General features: G+C 44.8%; 1 protein-coding gene across 2 annotated transcripts in view; it reads right to left on the reverse strand.

The window, feature by feature from the left end:
* PLD1 (phospholipase D1) overlaps positions 1-23,673 on the reverse strand; it is a 499,520-nt gene that overhangs the window by 41,333 nt on the left and 434,514 nt on the right. For both annotated transcript variants that reach the window (XM_078665562.1, XM_078665561.1), the window contains 3 exons: positions 20,548-20,661; positions 17,372-17,421; positions 16,183-16,317 (listed from right to left, as the gene is read on the reverse strand). In XM_078665562.1, the coding sequence (XP_078521688.1) occupies positions 16,183-16,317; positions 17,372-17,421; positions 20,548-20,661 (299 nt within the window). The remainder of the gene's footprint in view (positions 1-16,182; positions 16,318-17,371; positions 17,422-20,547; positions 20,662-23,673) is intronic.

A 23,673-nucleotide genomic window follows, 5' to 3' on the forward strand; every position in this document is an offset into this window, starting at 1 on the left:
CTGAGCTGCAAAAAACCTCCTGAATAAAGCACTCTGAACAAAAAAAAACAGCAAGTATATACATACAACAAGACTGCACGACGTGAAACCGAAGGTTGAAGATCGTCACCATCACCCTTCCCACAAACCGCTTGTAAGCTATTTCTGCTTAGCAGCTCCGGCATTTCTCTATTACAGGATAATAGAGATGTAATAAGTCGCCTGTAATAAGGCTTGCCTTTAATACAAAGATTGCAGGCTTCCGTGTGGTATAATATGATACAATGAACTATAATAACCAGGATGCAGCGGAAAATAACTTGACTTAGTGTGAGCTACTCAGTCATGGAAAGGTGGAATAGGGAAACTTGCAAGCTCAACAACTATGGAACCTTTGGCAGTTCATGGGGAGAGGAAATGGCTGTAAAGGAAAAGCTGCAGTTTTTATCGGTGTCTCAGGCAGTTATGGAAGAGACGGTACCATGAGGCCGCTATCAACAAGGAAATGTGTGAGAGAGTGGTATCCTACAGTATTCGGGACAGGGTGATAACATGGACGGGGCTTCACACTGAAATCAGGGTGCACACATTGTGGCAAGTATGTTTGAAGTTATACATGGACTATGGAAGATACACGGTACCGCCGAAACGTAGTTTCGAGCGGGAATAAGAAGGGGGCCCCACTCGCTGAGATTACTGTGCCACAGGCGGTGAAAGACAAAGACGGAGGGTCAGAAGTGCAGCGAGTAAACGCTGCTTGTTCTGCAGCACTTGCAGGAGACACGGGATGGGAAACCCCCCTCGAGAGGCAGCGAAGAGACGGCGATTAGAACTGAAAACAACTTACCTCATGTCTAACTGCTCGCGGCCAGTGGCAAAGACTAGCTGATGCGCGCAAAGTTGAGGTGCTGCGCGTGCAGCGGTCACCGATGCCGCTCTTGTCGGTGGAGCCTGAGGGGAGCGGGTCTCTAAAGCGGCCTGTGGTCTGTTTCTTTTTTGGTAAACAAGCAACAAACAAAAGCGCCTCGCGTGGGCGGGCGCGATTCACTCGCAGGAGCGATAATTGCGACCAGATGGGCGGCGCGCTCCCGCGAGTGAATCTCCTGACGTGCACACGTTGCCATTGAAGGCAATGGAACGCGTGCACGTGCTTGGCTGAAAAGCCAGAGCGATGGCAAAAGGTAATTTGCCTTTGCAGCGCATGCACGCTGCGAAGGCGAGACCTAAAAACTTTAGAAATTCATGAAAAAAAAACAAAGGTTACAGGGGCGTAATAGTTGGCAAAAAGAATAAAAAAAACCTTAGAAATTCACTTAAAAAAACAAAGGTTACAGTGACATTATAGGTAGCAAACAGAATTTAAAAAACATTAGAAATGGACTAAAAATACCAATGGTTACAGGGACGTTATAGTTAAGCTGGCATTTCACTCGTACAAAACCAGAGAAATTTAGCTGTTATAGTTATCTGAGTTAACTATCACTTGCACCCCGCAATGCACTGCTAATGACTTCACAAATTACATCACTGATGACATTGTCAGTGACATCACTGATGATATCTCATGACCACTGATGACAGTGAAAACATCATACAGTGACTGAGTTTTAAAAAAAAGTTTATGAGTGTTAAATATATATACCTAGGTGTATTGGTGAATCAGTGGGTGAATGAGTAACTGTTCAGATGACTGAGTGGGTGCGTGACTGACTATAAGTGAGCAATTAGGGGTGTCAGTGAATGTATGGATGAGTGACTGGTTGTGTGAAAGTGTCTGTCAGTTGTTGTCTAAGTGGGTGTATGAGTGTGTTAGTGGGTACATGAATGGTTATATGGGTGATTGATTGGTTGACTATCTCTATGGTTGTCTGGGTGTCTGTGTGTGTGGGAAAGGTGTGCAACTGCCTGTATGGATGAGTGAGTCAGTGCCTGTGTGGGGTAGTGAGTGCATGTGATAAGCTGTATGAGTGAGTGTCTGTATGGCTCTGGCGGTGATTGAGTGTTTGTATCTGTATGGGTCAGTAACTGTGTATCTGAAAGGCAGTATAGGTGAGTGACTGGGCATATGAGTGACTGTATGCATTAGTGAGTGAATGTGAGTGGCTATATGGATGAGTACATACTTCTGTCAGTGACTGTATAGGTGAATGAATATGTGTTACTATTTGTATGAGCAAGTAAGTGGATGTGTATGTAACTGTTTGGGTTAGTATGAACCTAGATGATTGACTGTATGGGTGAGTGTGTAGGTGTGTGAGTAGTTCTATGGGGGACTCACTCAGTGTGTGAGTGCCTGTATGGGTATATGAGTGTTTATGTCAATGGCTGTATTGGTGACTGAACAGGTGTATGAGTGGCAGTATGGGTAAGCAAGTGGATATGTGTGCAGATATATGAATTAGTGAGTGGCTGGGTAAGTACCAGTATGGCTATGTCAATGGGTTTGTGAACGGTTGTGTGGGAGTGCCAGTGGATGTTTAAAAGATTCTATAGGGGTGTGAGTGGGTGCGTCAGAGATGATGTGGATGATGTCATCAGTGATGTCAATTGAGAAGTCATCAGTGATGTCACTGACCATGTCATGAGTGATATAATATGTGAGGTCATAAGTAGTACATTGCAGAGGTGTAAGTTATAATTAACTCAGCTAACTATAACGGCTGAATTTCTCTGGCTTTGTACAAGTGAAATGTCAACCTAACTATAACATCCCTATAACCTTTGTTTTTTTTTGTGAATATATATCCTACTGGTAATCAGCAGTAAGTAGTTATAGTTAGGACCTCGTTTCCACCACAGAAAAATCATGTTTTGTTTTGCCAATAACGTTGATGCTGTCTGACGAATCTTCAAAAAATTTGCTGCTCACTTCAGCTGCTGTCTGCTCCTGTGGTCCCTTTGGGACCCGCAGGCCCAAAAAAGCATTTCCGGGGGCAGTATAAAATAAATGAAGGTGGCACACGCGCCCCCCCTCGTGAGGCTTATGAATGCCCCATGGAACACCGCCTCGATGGGGCTTGCGTAATAAAAAATGCAGGGGAGGTTGCCTTGGGGACAACCACCTCCCCAGGGCTTAATAATTAAAAAAAAGCCCCAGGGACTGCCACCTCCCTGGTGCTTTATGTTTTAACAATGCAGGGGTGGTGCAGATCTGCCTACAGCCCCGGGGGCCGCCATCTCCCTCGGGCTTTAATTTGAATTAATGCAGGGGGGCTGCACAACCCCCTCCCCTCCCCCCCCCCAGCCCCAGGAACCGCTACCCCCAGGGCGGCTCCTGCAATTCGGGGCTTCCTTTGTCCAAAAGAATTGCTGGCTTCTGCAGGATGCAGCAGAGACCACGGGGCCTTCAGGCTCCGTCCTGCGGTCCCCAATAAAGTATCTGGGTGCCCTTGGGGGGGGGGGGGGGGACCAGGCCACCAAGACTAGAGGCCAGGTCGGCAGGGGATGGGGGGGCCACACGATCCCCTTTCATTTTTAAAACATTTTTAAACAAAGGGGCAAGCCCTGGTGAATGGGCTCCCTGGGGCCTAAATCAGCCCGGGAGGGAGGCCACGCGGGCCCCGTCCCCATTCCAAAAATGCCTGGCCCCTGGGAATTGTGTTCCCGGGGCAAAAAGCAGCCCACAGAAGGGGGACTGCTTCCCTGAAAAAAGTAAATAAAAACAAACACCCTGCAACTCGCTGGAGGCCCGCACCCTTTACCCATTACTCTGCAAATGCTCCTCTTATGACGCTGCTGGTTTTGAGATGAAGTTCCCTTGGCTCCAGAGGGTCTTTGGGGGCCAACATGAGCTCCTGCTACCCCCAATAAGTCCTACAAAGCGGGACCGCTGAGAGGTCTTCGGAGGCCATGCCCTCTTTCTCCACCACTCTACAACCGTGCCTCCTGGCACGCTTCTGGTTGGGGAATGCACCCTTGGCTCCAGAGGGTCCTTGGGGTCAACAAGCCCTCCTGTTACCTCCAGTAAGTCCCAAAAAGTGGAATTGCTCAGAGTTCTTCGGAGAAAACACGCCCTTCCTCCACCACTCTGTAAACATGCCTCCTGGTGCACTACTGGTTGGGGAATTAAGTCATCCTGGATGCTGAATGTTTTTGGGGCCCAGAAGCCCGCCTGTTACCGCCAGTAAGTCCTACATAGTGTGATTCCTGAGAGCTGGTCGGAGGCCCCGCCCCCTTTCTCAACCACTCTGCAAATGCAAATACTACTTAAAAAAAAACATAGAAATTAACTGAAGAAAACAAAGATTACAGGGATGTTATAGTTAGGAATTAGCATTTAAAAAAACCTTAGCTACCGGAGCCGAGGAGTTGCTTGTTAAATGTGTGGGAGCCCAATGACCTTAACCATCGGGAACAAGATTGGGCCATGCTTGGGATGTTGATGGCGAAACGTAATATTGCCATGTTATGGGGATCGGACGCACTGCCTACGCTTCACAAATGGTGTAAGGATATGGATGAATCGATGGTGGCGGAAACAGCAGTCTTTGTGCATCGCGGTTGCCCTCAAAAGTGGGGAAAAGTATGGGGGGCATGGAATAAGTTTAGAGGTAATATCTGTGAACCGCCAGAAGTTGAAACGGACGATGTATCATTGTAGGGGAGCGGTTGTGTCCCGGGGGGTGGGAGGACGGGGTTGTGGATGCGGGACTGTCAGTATGACACATGTAATTGCGACCATGTCTTGTTATTCTAGGATTTGGATGAGGCTGCAGATTGTAATGACTTTTGATGTATGTATGAATGCCTTGATTTCTAAACTTATTAAAAACTTTAAAAAAACAAAAAAACGTAGAAATTCACTGAAAAAAAACAAATGTTAAAGGGACTCGATCGTTCGGAATTTGCATTTAAACAACCGTAGAAATTTACTGATAAAACTAAAGATTACAGGGACGTTAAAGTTAACAAAATTTTAAAAAACGTTGAAATTCACTGGGAAAAAATAAAGGTTATAGAGACGTTCTAGTTAGGCTCAGGTTTCACTTGTACAAAAACAGTGAAATTCAGCAGATATAGTTAGCTGAGCTAGCTAACTTGCATCCCCGCAATGCACTGCTTATGACATCAGATATTAGATCACTATGGTGTTTTGACAAATAAACTAACAATCCCTTAAAGCCAGACCAATCACTTGTACCCACGACACTGGAGCAGGAGAGTTTGTCATTAAAAGTAAGTTTCGAAACATGGATAGGCGCTCCACACAACAATAGTGGTCTGATGAAATCTATGTGTGCCTAGCACCAAACAGGTGGCAATTACTGTTGCACAGCAGCTCCCGCTGCTGTGCAATATTAACCCCTTCCATGCTGCCGTCGGCCATTGGCAGCACTACCTGCCCAGTGCTGCCGTCGGCGAATGGCCGACGCGGCCCCGCCCGTTTTGCGGAAGTGCCGCACTTCCGCAAAATCGCGGGCGCATGAAACGGGTTAAGGGCCATGGCACCACCAGGGAGGTGGGTGGGCGGATGGAGGGAGCAGCAATGGACAGCGGGAGGAGGGTGTGTGGAGGAAACAACATGAGGGAACTGTGGGGGAGTAGGAGGGAAAAGGAACAATCGACAGCAGGAGGAAGTGTGGGGGCATAGTTTCCTGCACTTTGAGAGTGCTTAGCAAAAAGTAAAAAAATAAAGTACCCACAGGAGCACCAAGTCCATGCTCCACAGCTGGGATGAAGACTGAAGCCCTCGGAGGAGGAAGGAGAGGCTAACCATTAAGAAGAAAGGAAACAAGAGTGACGTGGAAGCCAAACAATGGTAAGTAATAGGCGGGCTCCAAGACTATTTTAAGCTTTTTTTAATTAACAAAAAATGTTGTGCGATGTCTCAGGCAAACTTAAAAAAAGGCCCTGATTACACTGCTGTTCAGTTAAGACCCGCACCAAGGGACCCTAATCCCGAGAAAAGTGTGCATATTACAAATGCAGTTAGTTCAGTTTAATTATTAGAAGATTGTATTCATAAAGAATATAATTTAGAGATGGAGATATACAAGTTTTGTGTAAAAACAAAATCTGATTGTTTTCTAGTAGTCTATTAAATATAAATTATGGTATTCTTCGATATAGCCTAGTCTAAAAAATAAAAAATAAAAGTAATGAATTCAGAACTAAAATTATGACTACAATCATTTTAAAAGTAAACACATTTAATAATAATTTAATACATATGTATATATTTTTCATAATTGAATACCACAGCAGATACCACAGATTACATTTTCCCCACAGGAGGAACAAAACGTTTGCATCATGTTCATCCCTGGAGTCATTCATTTCCAGATGTAAACCGCAGACTGGTATGTGTGTGTATAAGGAATGTACACTTAGTCAAAAGGCAGATTTGAAAACACCACTAATGAGCGCTAACATGTTCAACAGCCTAAATGTAGCTATTTAATTCTGCATGCATGTGCAACTATTAGAAAGAAAAATAATTCAATGACGTTCCTCTTCGTAATAAGTGGTGAATGCATGTTAGGGCTTTGCAGGAAAAGTGCGTAAGGCTAAGAAGCAATGATTATTCCAGTGCAGTTAATCTAGATTAGGATAAACATGATTGTACAGTGCCATCATGTGGTTAGAGATGGTATATCACTAAATATTTAATTCAGAAAAAAAGTGTGCACTGTCTGTGCCAGAAACCTGACACACACACTTGAGGTGGAGGTGATACAAAGGGATAACACTTTTAACCCAAGTCTTCTTGGACCTGCCTGGATCTACCCACTCTTTGTGGTCCCCAGGCTTCAACAGTGCCCGGTGGAACCGGTCACACGGCTCTGCTCGTATGCAGCTTAGTGTGGGCGTCCTTAGATCTACCCTCCTCCACCGTGTCTATTATCCCGGATTTACTTAAACTTTGTTTACCTTTTATTCTTTGTAGATAGCTCAAATTTCTAGGTCCTGAAGAATCGCAGAGTTAATACACCATTAGCGAGAAACATGTTGACCGACACACTTTAACAAGAGCACATAGGCACGCATAGTGATCGTGATAGCGCCTTGTTATACTGCTTTTAATTAGGACAGGAGACCCCCAGAATAAAGTTTGTCAGTTCTATGTACTCCCAGCCCTATTTTATCTCACATCACAGCATCTACACTATTGAGCCCCATACCCGCACTTCACCATACAGCAGTTGGATAGAAGATCTCCGACAAAGAGCCCCTTTTTAGGAGGCCCGTTGGGAATTGCACCATCGCCCCAACGATGAGCAGCCCATATGATGAAGCAAGACACCTTAAAGGGTGTGTGAGGGCATTATGATCCAACACATGGATCTCCACTACTACCCCCTCTAGGGAATAGTGAGATCCAACCACTTGGCTTCTCCAAACAGCTACGGTTTTTAGAGAGGAACAACATAGAAATCCCTTTTGAATTGCAAGATGTGGAGTGTATTTGTGTGGATTGTGTTACCAAGTTTTGAAATGATTAAACAATTGCAAAGAAAGGAGGACATTAATTGCGCACAAATTCACAAAATTAGCTAGATGTCAAGGTTGAAAGACACGCTAAACACTGGTGAAAAGAAACACTTCACTTTCACTATAAAGTTAATTTAGTAATGGTGTCTGGAGATTTGCATACGGATGATTGAAATGGAACAACCCAGAAATGAGTTAAATAAATAAGTAATGAAAAGGCTTTAGTGCCATGAAGAGATGTTGAATAAATGCTCCCTTTATTTTAAAAAGGTATGATCTGCATTTTGTTTGTGTGCGCGCCATGAAATACCACAGCTTAAAAGTTTAAAAAAGTGGTAAACGATGTAAAATATATGGATTTAGCAGCAGGTGGAGGGCAGAGTGAAAGCAGAAACAAAAAAATGTTTGCCCAATCTTCAGTATAGTGTATGTACTTTTAGAATGTTGTACTATGCTTATGCGAAGTCTAGAATTCTGGAAATAGATCAATAAATATGCCACTTTATAAATGCACTGATCTTGCAGGGGACTGGGCCTTATCATGAGTAGCTGCGCTGACTCGGCGAAGAGCTGACAACCTGTTGGGTGAGTTTGAGGTGTTTAAAGTTCATGCATGTAACTCAGAATTTCCCAGAGTTACTGCATGAACTTTAGACAGAACCAGGCGGAAACACAGCTAGGCAATCTCTGCTCACTATTTTCGACTTGTACTGCCTGCATTTTATGCACAGACTAAGAGAATTTTCGAGGTATGTGTATGAATTTAAAACACTGCGCAGGCACCGAGTGAGCGCAGTTCTGAAACCGCCTAGTTAGTTGTTCATAACGTGAAGGGCGGATCAGTGTTGGGGATAAACATATACCATGAGACGCATTGTCACTCACTGTATAGGGCCTGTTATCACTGGGCAAGAGGATGATGCTACCCCGCTTATTGTACTTTTTCATAAGCTCCCAGCCTACATTCCCAAATCTGGGGAGTTTTCAATGGAACAACGGGAGGAGGCAAGTAGCGCCTGATAAACTGCAATTGCCAGTAGACAAAGAGGGGGTTGGGAGCACCAAATTGTGAGAATTATTATTTAGCAGCGCCACTTCATTGGCCTAGACGTTGGGTAGCAGGGTGCCTTATAGAAGAACTGGGGGGCATATTACCAAGCTTAAGCGAAAAATATCGCTAAGCTTGGTTAGTGGCTACATTTATATCGCCGTGCTGCCCCTATTTTTATCGCTTAGGAGCCTTGCTATTATCAAGGTTTATCTCCTAAGCGATAAAAATCCACCGAAATGCATGAGTATCGCTGAAAAGTCAGCGATATTCATGCATTACCGAGCAAATGCTCTTAGCCATGTTATCCACCTACCATTGGATAACATGGCTAATAACTGCTGTGGGCAGGCGTTCACTTTTGGAGATAATCACGCTTAGCACGATTATTTCCAAAAGTTGGTAATAGGAGTTAGCCATGTTAGCGACTGTTTCCAGTCGCTAACATCTTGGCACGCCCACTTTGCATGTCATTAGCGATATATATCGCTGACATGCAAAGTGGGCCCCCAGAAGCTCGCTATCTCCTACTAGCTGTCGCTAACTGGTGTTAGCGAAAGCTAGGTAATAGGGCGATTAAATTATCGCCGCTTTAGCGGGAAAAATTCGTGCTAAAGCGGCGATAAGGCCCTTGGTAATATGCCCCTAGATCTTTCCAACCTCACCCACGTGCAACAAGTAGCCCAACATAATTTCTTACCCAGTGACCGACTCCCACCAAATGCGAACGGCCTGTTACAGGTAGCATATAACAGTTTGCAAATCATGCCGCGCATCCCTCGACACTTGATTGAGATCGGTTTGTTTCCCTATCCCTTTGTTGATATGCCGAGTAGGATAGGAGCAGGTCTGGGTGACAGCAGGAGTACGCAACCTGGGGGCATTATTCCGTGACAGAGTACTCTTACCCTATGATCAATTATGAGAGGAGTACGAGTTCACAGCGGGGCATTTCCTAGCTTACGGCAGTCTGAAGGCCAAATTAGAGAAGTACTGGTGTATTACAGACACTGAACCTGCCCAGCACCCTCTGATTCAAACGCTTTATATAATACTTAGTGGATGTAGGCTTATTTCATGGCTCATTCGTGCTCTAGCATATACCACACCAGACCCACTGCTCCAACTCGTACATGTGGGAAGGGGATCTGGGAAGAGTGCTAACAGAAAAAGAATGGGAAAAGGTACTTATATACCTCGGAAAGTATCCCGGAAAGCTAACTTCCAATACATCCAGCATAATATCCTCCATAGATCATAGCTTACCCCAGCTAGACTACATTAAATATTTGGATCCTCCCCTAGTTGCCCTCCGTGCTGGCAAATCGTAGCAGACATGGTACACATGTTCTGGAGCTTTCCGAAAGTCACAGCGCTGTGGGAGGAGGCGGTAGCACGTTTTTGGAGGTGACTGGTCGCACGGATGTTTGCAAGCTGGAGGGCGCTCTGCTGGGACTGTTTAAGTGCCCCAAAAATACAAAGGCCACCAATTGATTAATCGATTTAGCACTGTTAATTACTGGTAAACTTAAAGCCATGCACTGGGAAGGAGACACTGCCAGTTAAAGCACATTGGTACGAGTTGACGTTTAAGAGGGGGGCGGGCTGAAGTAGTGGCGCTTCGACATAAGCTCGTGGACTACGCAAATGCCCTGTGACAACGGATTGCAAAATGCTGTTGTCTGATTTGAATACTCATAGTGAGAGTCTGGTTAACTAGCAATGCTGCTTCTGTTTCTGCTATTGTGTGCCTCTTATAAGATATGACTTTGTGACCTCCCTACTGTACTTCTAGTTGCTCTCGGCTTGGATAGGGTCCACTCCTGCTGTGCATCGGTGCTGACATTACCATCTGTTCTCTTTTACACATATAACAATGATCCCAAAATGCATGCCCGAGGGGCATATACGATGATTCACTGCTATGTGCAGTTGTTGCACACTTTGGACAGCAGTTTACAGGAAGAGAAACTGCAGAGGTCCATGCTGAGCTCCCGTCCTGACCGCCACGGCTCCACTCACCGGTTTTGGGCACCGCTGCAGCTGCCGCTGTTGGCCGTGGGTCCACACTGAGCTTTAGCTCCAGTCCAGTTCGCACACGCCCCGGACTTGGACCTTCGGAATTCGCCACACTGCTATGGTGGGGTCCTGCCTTGGAGGAGCTCATTCCGACGGAGGAGCCTGGTGGCGGTAGTCAGGAGTGGAGACCGACCGAGGCTTTCCCATCAACAGCCAACGCTGACAGCAGGCCGCTGAGGCCCCCACTGGTCAACTGCCCCCTGCGGTAAAACAACGACAGGAAAGCTGCTTCTGTGACACTGCCTGTTCCGCCCATCCCCACGTCGGGAATCTTAGAGTGTAGAGGCAAAGGCAAACAACAAAGCAGTAATGCAGACCATTTTGAATGGTGCAAAAAGTGCCTAAGCACGATGTCTACAAAGCGGACACTGCGCTGATCCAGAAAACCAAGCACGGTAGGGGTGATGAAGGTGGGGGCATGGCACAGATGTGCAAGTAGCGCGCGCATGTTAATGCACACTATTTTATGAAATAACAATTACGCTGTGTATGGGTAATGACACTGCAGTGAGGTGGTGCTGCTTCCGGTAGAAACGGAAGTTACCTATCGGATCGAGATCCAATAAGAAGTCCGCTAACAAACAAAATGCCAAAGTCCACAAATGGCAAACAGCGAGAAATTACTCTGCAATAGCCGGAGTTTCACCACCAATATAGATTATGAAACGTCTCAGAGAGACAGCGCTTGTGCGCTGTCTAGCCGAGACCTAAAAATATTGTGGGAGCTCAGGTGGGGGTTGCAGTTCTCCTGGCAGACCCCATAACAATTTAGCAAATGTTAACGGTGTCTCTAGGCACCATGAGGAACAATATGTAGCGCCGTATGGGGGAGCTCTTGCAGCTGATCGTGTAGCAAGGGCTTATGGGGGGGGGGGGGGATTCCTTGCCCTGTGGTATCCTTGTTTTTCAATATTGTGTGTTACACTATGTATGGGGCCCTAGGGGACAGGCCTGGGGCCTGGGGTGGGTTTGGGGCTCCATGCATGCTTTATTCCTATTAAACATATTAATGAATGTAGTTATTAGCCCTCCTTGGGGGCAGATTTTTAAACTGTAGTGAAGCGCCATATGTTCTGCTTTCCAATTGGTCAATCCAGGGGACCGAGCTTCTCCAGCAGTTTCCTCCAACCCAGCAGGGCGGATTAGGTTGAGGGAGGTGTCATCTTGTTTCTGGGGCTGCGCTCTAACCATCAAGAGCATTTTCTTCAGGCCTCATGGCCTCTTAATCTTACATAGGAGCCTGGATGTGCTGCTTCTTCTTGTAAGACCAGTCTTCCTAAGTACAGAAGAATCCTCCAAGGTCACCCAAGCAGGTCCATCTGGAGGTGCATCTGGTGTATATGGAGGCCAGCACCAATGAAATAACATCCCATGTTCTCAGAAGGGTCAAGTGGCTTCTCCTTCCAGCTCCTTCAATTGCTTGTATCATTCCGCTGCTTAGATTCAGTGTAGTATGTTTCCTTTCACTTGAGCATTCTATGGAGTGCATATAGGTTCATGTTCTCTCCCTCGGGTGCTATTTCTGCTCTCAAATCCCTGCCCACTGCACACTCTCAGTGCTGCTCCCCTCTCCCCCAGCTCAACTACTGTTTCCACCGCACCTCAAATTCCTGATTTTTTTTTGTGTGGCTTTTTATCATCACACTACGGCCCTCCACCTGCTTAGCGACCTCTCACGTGCTTCACCAGTGCTTCCTGTTTTTTTATTCTTTTTTTTATTTTTAGAGGGCCTGTCTCCTCGAAATTACTCCATCATAAATAAAATAAAAATTAAGTAGGCTTATGCAGTTTCCGAATTGCTAACCTCTGTTATTAAATATATTTTGGCTACAGCTTCAGAGTTCATGGGGCCTGTGAAAACACAGAGTCCTACCAAGTTTTTAGGCTCCGAAGTTTTCAAAATAATGACTCGTGAAAAGGTAGAGGCTGTCACACTTTCTTCTGCATGATGGACTTTTGAGAAGCCTACTAGGGCTGCCACTCTCCGGCCTAGATCTCTGGCTAGAGTGCGTCGTCATATTACAAGCCAGAAGCTCATTAGAGGCACACAAGTTTCACTAATTTATGACAAAAAATGTCTCAACCTGTATTGAAATCAATGTGGGTTGGATCTCTGAAGTAAATAGTTGCGCCCATGACATCCAGGACGCCTCTGCTGCCACACTCACTGAAAAAAGTAGTTTTAGTACATTATAAACAACTTTTATCAGTGGGGAGGCAGTGAACTCTGATCCCTGCTTTGAGCTGCTGATGTTTATTCTGTGATGAAGGGTGTTCTGGCTGATGTATGGAAAACTTTCAGATGCCGGTCATATGAAATGTCAGTCAGCATGTGTACTATATTGAACTGTAGCATTTGATAAACCTTCTTGATACAAAGCGCTATTCACCTTCCACCAATTGTCTCCAAATATGGCTGGGTTGTTAATTGCTTGCACTATCTCTAGGTGTGGTCTGAAGATGCACTGTGCACTGGTAAAACAAGAAGAAGCTCTAAGCCAACCTGACCTATTTTACACCGGCCAGGAATGTATGCTGCCGCGGCTCCTCCGCGTCGCCCCACAGGAAAGATAAAATAATAATACCTATGCGTTATTATATTTTTCAGAAGGTTCTGAAGGTGCGTGGCTCGGCTGCCCACAGAGCAGGGGGAGGAGTGGTGATCACTTTCTAAGTGCGCATGATGGTTTGGCCAGCTGTCTCGGGCCAGCCAAACAGTCATGCGCACTTCGCATGTTCTGTGTTGTACAGCCTGGCTGGAGAACAAGAACAGGGTCCCACTGCCTGTCTGAGTGCTGAACCACGGTGCTCAGAACAATCACAATGTTGCTGTCAAGGTGAGAACAGCGTTGTGTTTGGCTCGGGGAGTCTGCTTCCCGCTGGATCGAAGAGGACGGAGGAGAAACGGAGGCCGGCAGCGCAGGTAAATTTTTTTTTTTCTTAAACCCCCAGCACCTCTCCCCCTCCCTCCCCTTGCCCCAACACAAATGCCTCGTAGAAGCCGCTTCTGAATTTATTAATGGCTTCTCGACGCATTTAGAGGTACGGAGATCACCACCACAAATATGGAAATCTCCACAGGTGTAAATCTCACTTAAGTGGTGGGAAAGTGGCCGTTCCAAGTCATGGTTTGCACTGGAAGCTTGGGAACGCACCACATATTTACATTTGGGGACATTCGCAAACTCCAGCCCACTACGTTTCCACTATGTAAAGCCTGCAATTTACTTCAGCACAGAATGGCTTGGTAAACCCCTTTTTAGGACGGGAGATGGAATGGATCACTCCCAGATTGATGGAGGTGCAAGGGAAAGTTTTTTCAAAGGTCAAACTATTTTAGATGTGGAGAAAAACAAAATGTGCATGTACACATTATGCGGAACTGGCTCGTTAATCTTCCAGGTGTATAACTGGATAGGTGTGTTCTGAATTCTTAAATTCAATTCTACTGCCTGCATCTTTTAGAATTAGTGAGTTGAAGCAAGAGATTGGCAGGGATACTTTTCTGAAGTCAGGGCTACCCTGAAGCTGCCCCTTATTCCAATCTCTGCCTTGTGTGTGATGCTTTATACAAAACACAGGGGACCTTGTTTAACACCTTGCGTGCGGCGCCGATTCTCCTCCGGTGCTGAACATTCCATTCGCGGGTGTGGTCATGACGGAACCATTCCGTCATCCGCACAGCTCAACCGTGAGGCATGACGGAATGGTTCCGTCACAAGCATCGAAGGGGTTAAACGTTGTGGAGTTCTCCAACTTCAGAGAGCAGGAATTGGAGCGGCAGTAAAAGGAACATGAACTTTACAAGTGGACATCTGCACATCTGTAGCTGATGAAGCTTTCCAGGTGTTCACCTGGGAATGTATGTGAACTGAAATGTAGGACACCTGCCTTAAGGGGAGATCTATGCCCATCTTTTTCCTTGTTTTGTGAACCGCAATCAAGGTGACCAGGAAGGGATACAGGACGTCACAGAGGCTAATGAGGTGGGAGGGCAGGGCAGGTGGTGTAAGTAGCTCTGGCAGAGGTGTTGGGCAGGGCATTCTGCAGGGGGAAAAGGTTGGGTCCTGGCACCTATTTTTTGTAACAAATTAATCATATCCTATAATTCTCACTAAAGATACTCACAAGAAGTGGATAGAAGATACCATTAGTAACAGATAAATCCATCTTTCACCAAAGGCACTTTGATAGGCACACATAAATTAAATATAAAATTGTTGAATGTAAGAATACAGCACTTATCAGTAAGCCTTTGGCTTCCCAAACCTAATCCTAGCCTACAAAGTTGTGTTTCAAATAGTTGTCCTATATCCTGGAAGCATATCTACAAGTGTTATGTTGAAGACCGAGGAGTAATCCAATAAATACATGTCTGCATTTTTCCTAAGGGAGACAATACAGAAGACTGCAGCAGATTAACAAAGAGCAGGTGTGAGGGAGTAACACATTTGTTAAAGACCTACAATACATGGGATTCTGTATTCCCCCTATAAACGACAGTCACAAATTACTTATAATCGATGACTTGTGATGCACCAAGTCGCCGATTATCAAGAAAAGACATCACAACTCGACTATTACAAGGTTATTACAGTTGACTTCTGACATCACAATGTCTGCTGCCAAAGCCAGCATCCGAGGTGAAAGGCTGGTCAGGTCACACAGCATAATTAGAGAAGCTGTTTAAAATGTATATTGAATTGATAATTAACTGATTTTGTGGTCATCTTTTAGTTAGCCAGACAGCACCACCTTATGGTAGACTGTCACAAGCGCCGGTGTGGACAATTAAGTGCTGAGCACCAGAAACCACTGGTTCAAGAAAACAGAACACCACTTTTCTTTCTTCTGTGCTGCTCTATTTCAATAGCTTACAATGCCAAGCAGAGTGAATATGCTTCTTTTTTTAACTCCTTAGATAGAGAAAAGCTAGAATCTTTCTACATATTTCTACACATTCCAAGCAACTGTAGCTTTAAAAAAACACTGGCTTGTTTTGACCTGTTTGAAATATGTTTGCAGCAAACATCTAAAAGGTTTTTGATATGCTTAATTTTTCACTAGAGGTTTTATTTTTTTCTTCATATTTTCAAACATGCTCACTCTTTCATACGCAAGAGCTACGCACCAAGGTTTTAAGTGTTTTTTGGGAAAGGTGATGATGTGACCATGCATTATATGGGATAAAGTACCACCTGGCACACATGATAAAGACATTGTATTTCACCTTGGAGTTCCATAACCTTATTAAAGAAACTCAGCCTTCTGCCTTGTTCCTCTATATAGTTATTGAACTCCTCTGGGACTTCCAATAGCTTTACAATGTACCGGAAGGGGGCTACATCATACCATATATATATATCAGCTTTGTGTTACAATGATTAACAAAAACGTATAACTTAGTCAAGGACTACAATTTAGATACAATTTTCACTGCAGTGTCCTGTGAAGATTGACCAAAATGTTTTTGGAAAAAAGGGAAATATACAGGTCTGTGTTGCAACAATCAACAAAGTAAGACTGTAAAATGCTGCTGTGATTCTTTGTCCTCACTTTCTGCCCATTTCCTTACACATCGTTCACCATCTTAACTTATGCACATTTGCTCTTACCCACGAAAGAAGATTAAGACCCCTACTCACCAATGATGACCGTGTTGTCATCCGCAATGAGCAGCTTGCTGTGCACGTAGATGAGCTCCGTGACCAGTCTTCCTTCGAGCTCCGCGTGGGTCCTCAGGCCACAGATTGAGATGTAGTTCAACCACTGATCTCCAACTGGACGGGAGAGAGACACCCAAAGGACATTACAACACGTAAAGGTGGAAAACTACAATCTCAGTCTAAACAACATGTTTAGTGAGTGTGGCTGCCCCGGGCCCTCCCACCCTAGAAGTATCTGTAGGCTCCACCTCCTCCTCACTGTGCAGTTCCATCTGTTAACAGATGTGGGAGGTGGGTTGTGCCGCAGCCTCCCACCCCTCCTAGCCTTTCTGCAATTTTCTGCCTTAAGCAGGAGGGGAGAATCATGCAAAACAGTCAGTAACTAACCCTTGGCTACGATTCCAGGGGTGAGAGTCCTTTTAATACCATAGTTGATGCCCTTGGGCCGTATGCAGTGCTTAATTTGTAAAATAATAAGTGTCAGAGTCCTGTAAAGGAGGCCACTGCTGCTTGAACCACCATAAGTGCAGTGTTGACAATAAGTGCCGATCACCGGAAACCAATTAAGCGCCCCTGCCGAGCACAGGAATCCACCGGTTCAAATTAAGCACTGCTGGTATGGAGAGATAGGCTAAGCACATTAAGGGTTCACTCCTGTTGTTTTTGTAGAGGACTCATACTGAGAAAAGGAGCTACAGGTGGGACTTGTACGTCAAGATATTTTTTAACAAATGCACTAATCAGATGAATTTTCTTCATTCGAAATTAAATCCGTACACTAGAATATTGTTATGTGGAAGTGACTGCCCTAGAGATATACTGGACGTTCGAAAGAGCTCCACAAGGAACAAGTTCAACGCCAATTCAACCTAGTCTGTTTGCCCAGCAGATGGCGCTGCGCTTTCAGAGTTGCAAGAAAGCGAATGTTACTTGCCGCTATAATTCACCAGTTAACAAAATGTGACTACTTGCAGCAGAGTAGGAAGTCTCCCCAATTCTTCACTATTCCTGCTCCTTAGAGCACTATCCAAAGTCCTACTATCACCCAGCAGGACCCCCTTCCGCCTAGATGACCCTATGCAAAGGCAAGTGTTCCTGTTACTCTGGCCTGCTGAAACTTGCATCTCACCCTTCATTTTGTGAAGAGAGCACGCGCTGAAATACTTACTCTCTGCTTTCAACTGAGATATAATGGAGTTTTCTCCTCTGCACATAGTTCTGGAATAACAAAACGAGAGGACTTTACAAACAAAAAATACTTTTTAACAGGTGACATGATTAACTGCACTGGCAATGTGGGGCCCCTTTTCTCTAGCGGCAGCCACGAGAAAGTGCATTTTACAAACCTCATTTTCGGACCGGAAAGTAAAGTGTTTACATTATATTTCACAGGCCTTGAGTGCAAACACTTTTCCCACTTTATACATCTCGTTTTTCTCTATCACTTTCCCATATCCTCGCTTTTTCCAGGCCCATTTTCTACCATTTGGTTTTAAACACCAACACACTCTTTGATGGTGTGAGCTGTAACTTCATCAGAATTCTAATTAAAGAACAGGCAACTTCAGTCCCATAAATCATTACACACAAAAAAACTTCACAAGGCATATGCCACGATGTAAATAGAACATATGACACAGTTACAAGGAAGAAAGACTCACTTGTTAGCACTAAGACTTTGCAAAGGTGCAGAATGTGGGGATGGGATTGCACAAGGACAGACATCACCCAATGCAGGCAAAATAGGGCCCCGATATGTACATCTCCTACACTACACCCTTAAATAACCAAAGAAAACTTTCAGATGCTGCATGCTTGGGAAAAACCTCGAAACAATCCATATTGATCCATCCTCCAAATGAAGCCCAGGCAATGACAAAACAATCCTTCTACACCCACCAGTACAATCAGCTTGTCTGTCATCCCGCACGAGTGTCCTACAGAGAGATGACAACATCATGGAAACTCCCACCGCGGTGGAAAGGTGTGCCGAAAACCAGTGAGGAAACACCTCTCGTTAGAACGGTGCTGACACACCCAGCAGAAAACTCCTACAAGGACAAACACCAACACCTGAACTTCAGACAGCCCATCCAGCACCACGCTGCACCTGCAATCTTGTTTCTACCAACCAGCACAAGATGGAATGCTATAAGGGCCACAATAGCTGATCAAAATGACCAAGGCGACTAATAAAGGTCACGTACCCCCAAATAAGACAATACAAGTCTAGGACAACAACTCTGGCATAAAGACTTCTTGGAATCAGTTTGAAGTCTTTTTAACCCATGTTAGAAATTTGTGAAATTTGTTAAAAAAGAAATAACCAGTGCCCCAGCCCTACACCACTCCTTCCCTAAAAGGATGTAAAATTCACACCAACGTTTTGCCAATCAGTGGAAAGCACCTGGCTTGCTGTGCTAGTGTTTTTGTGACATTGTCTTGAATTAAGGGCCATCTCATAAGAAAAGTTACTCCATGCTGACACAGTTTTGCAAACTGTGTCCCCCTGTGGGATTCCTGCACACCTTACATGGCTTTAACACACTGCAGCCTGTCAAATCAACTTTGACATTATTTACCATTTTCAGTCTCATGTAATGCAGTAGATTTCACATCACTTTCATTATTGACAATTCAGTTTCTCTTGTCGTACCTCTGCACCTGGAAATCCAACACTGCCCATCCCTTTTATGGTACTGTAGGGACAGCATTGACAACATTAGCAAATCTGACACTAAATCAAGACCGACAGTTCATGTCACTTCCTCTTCATGCTCCTCCCTCTAAGTCCTTACTAACATGAGGGGTGGGCACAGGTCCAGCTGCCACCTCTCTGCCTACATAGAACAGGAATGCCTCGATTCCTTGTGTCGGCCAGCTCAATGTCCCATCCTATGGATTTCTGCAATCCAGACCACAGTCCACATTACCTCTTGTTTTTTTCTGTCAATCTTTTGACAGATGTGTGGTTTTCATCTTGCCTGCCTTGACTGTTGATGGGGCCCTTGTCTCCTCCACAGACTTCTGGCTGGGTGCCATCCTGTTGGTACACCTTGGCCCGGATCCTCGTGGGTTCAGGCTGCCCACTGCCCCTTTGTATAAGTAATTGTGTTCTAATTCGACCTGGTTGCTGATTTAGTGAGCATGAGCCATTTTACAGCTGCTACGGTAAAATCCTCTTGTTACAAGAAATATTCTAGGTTGGAACTCTGTGTGCATCTCTGCCACTTTTGTGTTTTAGCATTCATTGATCTTTCGCCTTCTTCCTTTCACTTCTGCCACCTGGTGTTGGGTATGGATATAGGGCACAGACTTGGGAAGTTGTTTTTGTTCTCACTGCTTGGAAGGTACATTTGTTACTTGTTACTCTTACAGGTTCTACAGATACTGCCTGTTTCATTTTGTGTTTGTGTTGGACAAGGCATACACTGGTTTAGGTACATCCTTATGCTAGTGAGGACTGGAACGAGGAACAAGATGAGGTGCTAATGACACTTTATAGTTACCAATAATGCCAATATTCCATTTCTTCAGCCTAGTCATTGCAGGCAGTGCGTACTTAATCTTCGCCTGTAGGAGTTTGTAGGATGGGTGATCTATAGAGGAGATGCACTTGTCATAGTCTCTGGCTCACAGGGGCTCCTAGGTGAGTGGGTGGGGAAACATCCTTTACGACGCAACTTTTACCACGCAGTGCCTTTACAACGCAGGTTTTTCAACGCAAGTCATTACAACGAATTGCGCTGGGGGGCGCTCTAGGATAGGTAATAGTTTAATTTACTATCCAACACCTTCCCTACTATCCACAGGGACTGGAGTTGGAATAGTAAATTAAACTATTCACTATCCAGCACCCCCCAACGCAACTCGTTGTAACGACTTGCGTTGAAAAACCTGCGTTGTAAAAGCATGCGTGGTAAAACCATGCGTTGTAACAACGTACATCCGTGGGTGGAGCCATCTTGCAGAAAGACCGGAGCTATTCTTGTGTTAAGTGCTCAGGCTGGTGCCTGTCAGAGAGGTGCTCATACCTCATGCTAGGTAGGACTGGGACGAAGAACAGTAAACAGGAGGATTGAGATCACCAAAAAGTAATCCAGACATTCATGAATTGTTCTCACACAAGTACAGCTTGGGTTAGATTTTCATCTTCCCTTAATGCGGCTTTTGTGATGTTCATTTGCGTCTTATGAACGTGTATTGAAACCATCCGCTGATATGGTTCACATGGATACTCTTAATGTAAAACAATGTATGTAATTATATTAATTTATACTTAAATATAAATCATATATATACACACACAAAGATATATCTACATATATATCTTTTCAAACCTACCTGTAGTTGAAGTGCATGATAGCCTGCAGTGCACTGCCTCCTCCAGTTTTGATGTCTCCTTCAAATCCAGGCAGCAAGGGAGTTACCACGTACACTCTGTATCGCTTGTTTTCTCTGCAACATTAAATAAACATATAATTCACTTAAACCTTATGGAGCAATAAATACATACTGCCTCCTATTTTGTTTAAAAAAGGGCTCGAATCATAAAACATTTTCTGCGTCAAATAGCCACCCCTTGGTCCTGAAAACTAACGGCAGATATGAAATTAACCCTGTAGAACATCTTTAGTCCTAAAAATTAGTTTAAGTGTGGGCATAATACTGGTACCAAGAGGGCGGTACAAGGAGGCCACTGGGAAGTGGAATTCACCCTCATGTTGAATTTACAAACCTTGCCAGTTAGTGCTTAATTGGTAAACAAAAATTATAATAGTAAGTGCAGGGGACAACATTTTTTTTTTAGGAGTCTGTCACTGGCGCTTCCAAATGACATGGGTGCCAAATAACAACCAACTCCTCCTGGCTCATTATCTCTCTTTTGCAGGTTCTTTTTCACCCCTGTTTTCTCCCTTTGTTACTGTTCTCTCATCTTCCTTTCTCTCTTCACAACCTCACTCTCATTCCCACGCTTTACAGCAACACACTCCCAGCCATCTTTTAATGTGCCACTGATCTAGTTTAAACTCCCCAACCCAAACCCCCCAGTTATATTTGTCTTCATATCTCCACTAGTCTCTGGAATTTATACGGACTTAAAAACAGGACATTTTTGGGACTAAATATCTTTAGTCTTAAATCTTTAGTGTCTCTGCATTTCTGAACTTTGGGTTCTTGCACACAGCTGTACTAACCCTGTTGCATTTACTAACTCCTGTTGCAGAATTAATAAAACAGGCTCCTTTAGTAATGGTGGAGTGAATGCTGTGCTCTCCCTTGCACGTTAGAAGGGTGAATCCTTCTAACGTCAACCACCCCTTACTAGCATCTGTCTTTTTAGGTCCCGCCTACACAGTGCATGCACTATGCTGTTAGATGTACTGTTTACAATTGATTGGGCTTAAAATATCCACCTGCAGCCTACCATTGGTTGTTTTCGATGCCACTCTCATTTGCACTCTTTCAATTGCTTGGCTCCTGTAGGCTTCCCTTGCTTTCTTATGTTAGCTCCTCCATGAAGCATGGACCACGTTTTTACAACACACTAATCTTTTATTTCTTTTATAAGCATTTTGATTTTATTCCTGGATGTGAAATGCACTTTCCTACTCTTAACACAAGCATACAGCTTCTTATTTATGTTGCTATCATACTCTGACATTTCTATCAACTCTTTAGTTACTTATACCCACAACTGTACCACTCAACACCAATCGCCTCTATGCCACTTCACTCTACTATGCATCTCTCTACTCTAGCCCACTCCACTCTACCCTACATAGACCACTCTACACCACTTCACTGCACTCCACAGCACTCCACTCCGCTCTACTCTATGCCAGTCTAATCCACGCCACTCTAGTATATGCTACTCTATTCTATGCCACTTACTTGATACCACTCTACTCCACATAATCACATTCCACGCCACTCTAAGCTACTCCACGCCATTCCACTCTACTTCATTCCATTCCAACCCACTCTCTGCCACTCTATGACAACCTGTGCCACTCAACTTTTCACCACTCTACTCTACGTCACTTCACGGCACTCTACACCATCCACGCCTCTCCACTCTATGCTATTCTACTACACCCCACTCTACTCTATGCAACTCAACTCCATGCCACTCCCCTCTATGCCATTCCACTTCAATCCAATCTACGCCACTTTATGCCACTTCACTCTAAGCTACTCCACACCACTCCACAAATGCCTCTGTATGGTACTTTTCACCATTCCACTATATGCCACTCTATGCCTCTCAATTCCAATCTACTCTATGCCACTACACGTCACTCTTATCTACTATATCACTCTTATCTACTATAAGCCCCTCTACTCTACTCTGCTCTAGTATACTCTACTGTATGCCACTTCACTTTATGCTAATGCCTGTAAATTAACTGCTACTACTGGGCTTGCAGCACTTGTTGTGCCACCCACTACGGTAGCCCTTTATTCAGATCTTAAGCCTTCCATTGCAGCCTCTAAGTGCAGTTTTAAACTGCCAATTTAACATGGCAAAAAAAACTTTTGCCAAGCCTAAACCACCCCTTTAAATGCATATGTCACCCCTGGGGTAAGCGCTGAACAGCCAAGAGGCCAGGGTGCCCTGTATTTAAAACGTTGGACATGTACATGTGCCGATAGTGAAATACTCCTAAATTCGTTTTTCACTGCTCCAAGGACTTCCTCTCTCAACATAATATTGGAGTTACCTAACTACAGTTATTAAGCTGTAACTTCCAAATGAGAACAGGTAACCATTTTGTGTTTGTTGTCTTTGAAATTGTAATGAGAAACCCCCTCTTATGGAAAATTCAGATTGTGGATTACAATTTTGAAAATGTCACTTTTAAAAACTTAGCATTTTCCAGTCTTAGCCATTTAGTGCCTGCAGCCTGTGTCTGGGTCACATGACTTGGCGTAGCGGACAGTTGGGCTTTGTGCATTCCTCCTAGACAGCCACACGGAATACAGAGCTTAGGTTTGCCTGGATGGGCCATCACTGGCAGTATGAGAGGGTGGAGCTGGGCACAACACTACTTACTCTTGAATAGGCTGTGTCCTGCCTCCACACAAAGGGCCACATTCCCCTGAAGTTAGTCTACAGCCATGATAGGGAATGCAGGAAACCTGCGCACTTCAGAGGGAAAGCTCTAGAAGCTTCTCCCACGTCAAAGAAGGCAACTGGTGTAAATACTGAACCTCAGACTCAAACACTTCAGAACCTGTAGAGACTCTGCCAGGAAGGAGGACTGCTGTGCGATGAACGGACTGCCACCCTGCTAGGCTGCTACCCTGATGGACTACTGCCTTGCTGGACTGCCGCCTTACTAAATTGTTGCCCTCCTGTTTTAAGTCAGAGGGATTGGATCTGCACATGAACCCAGAACTCCCCGAGTGACTACAAGGACTAGTCTGCAGGCTTCCTGTTCATGCCACAGGGATATAACAGGTTCC

Source organism: Lissotriton helveticus, chromosome 11, assembly GCF_964261635.1.
Source record: "Lissotriton helveticus chromosome 11, aLisHel1.1, whole genome shotgun sequence".
Classification (NCBI taxonomy): domain Eukaryota; kingdom Metazoa; phylum Chordata; class Amphibia; order Caudata; family Salamandridae; genus Lissotriton; species Lissotriton helveticus.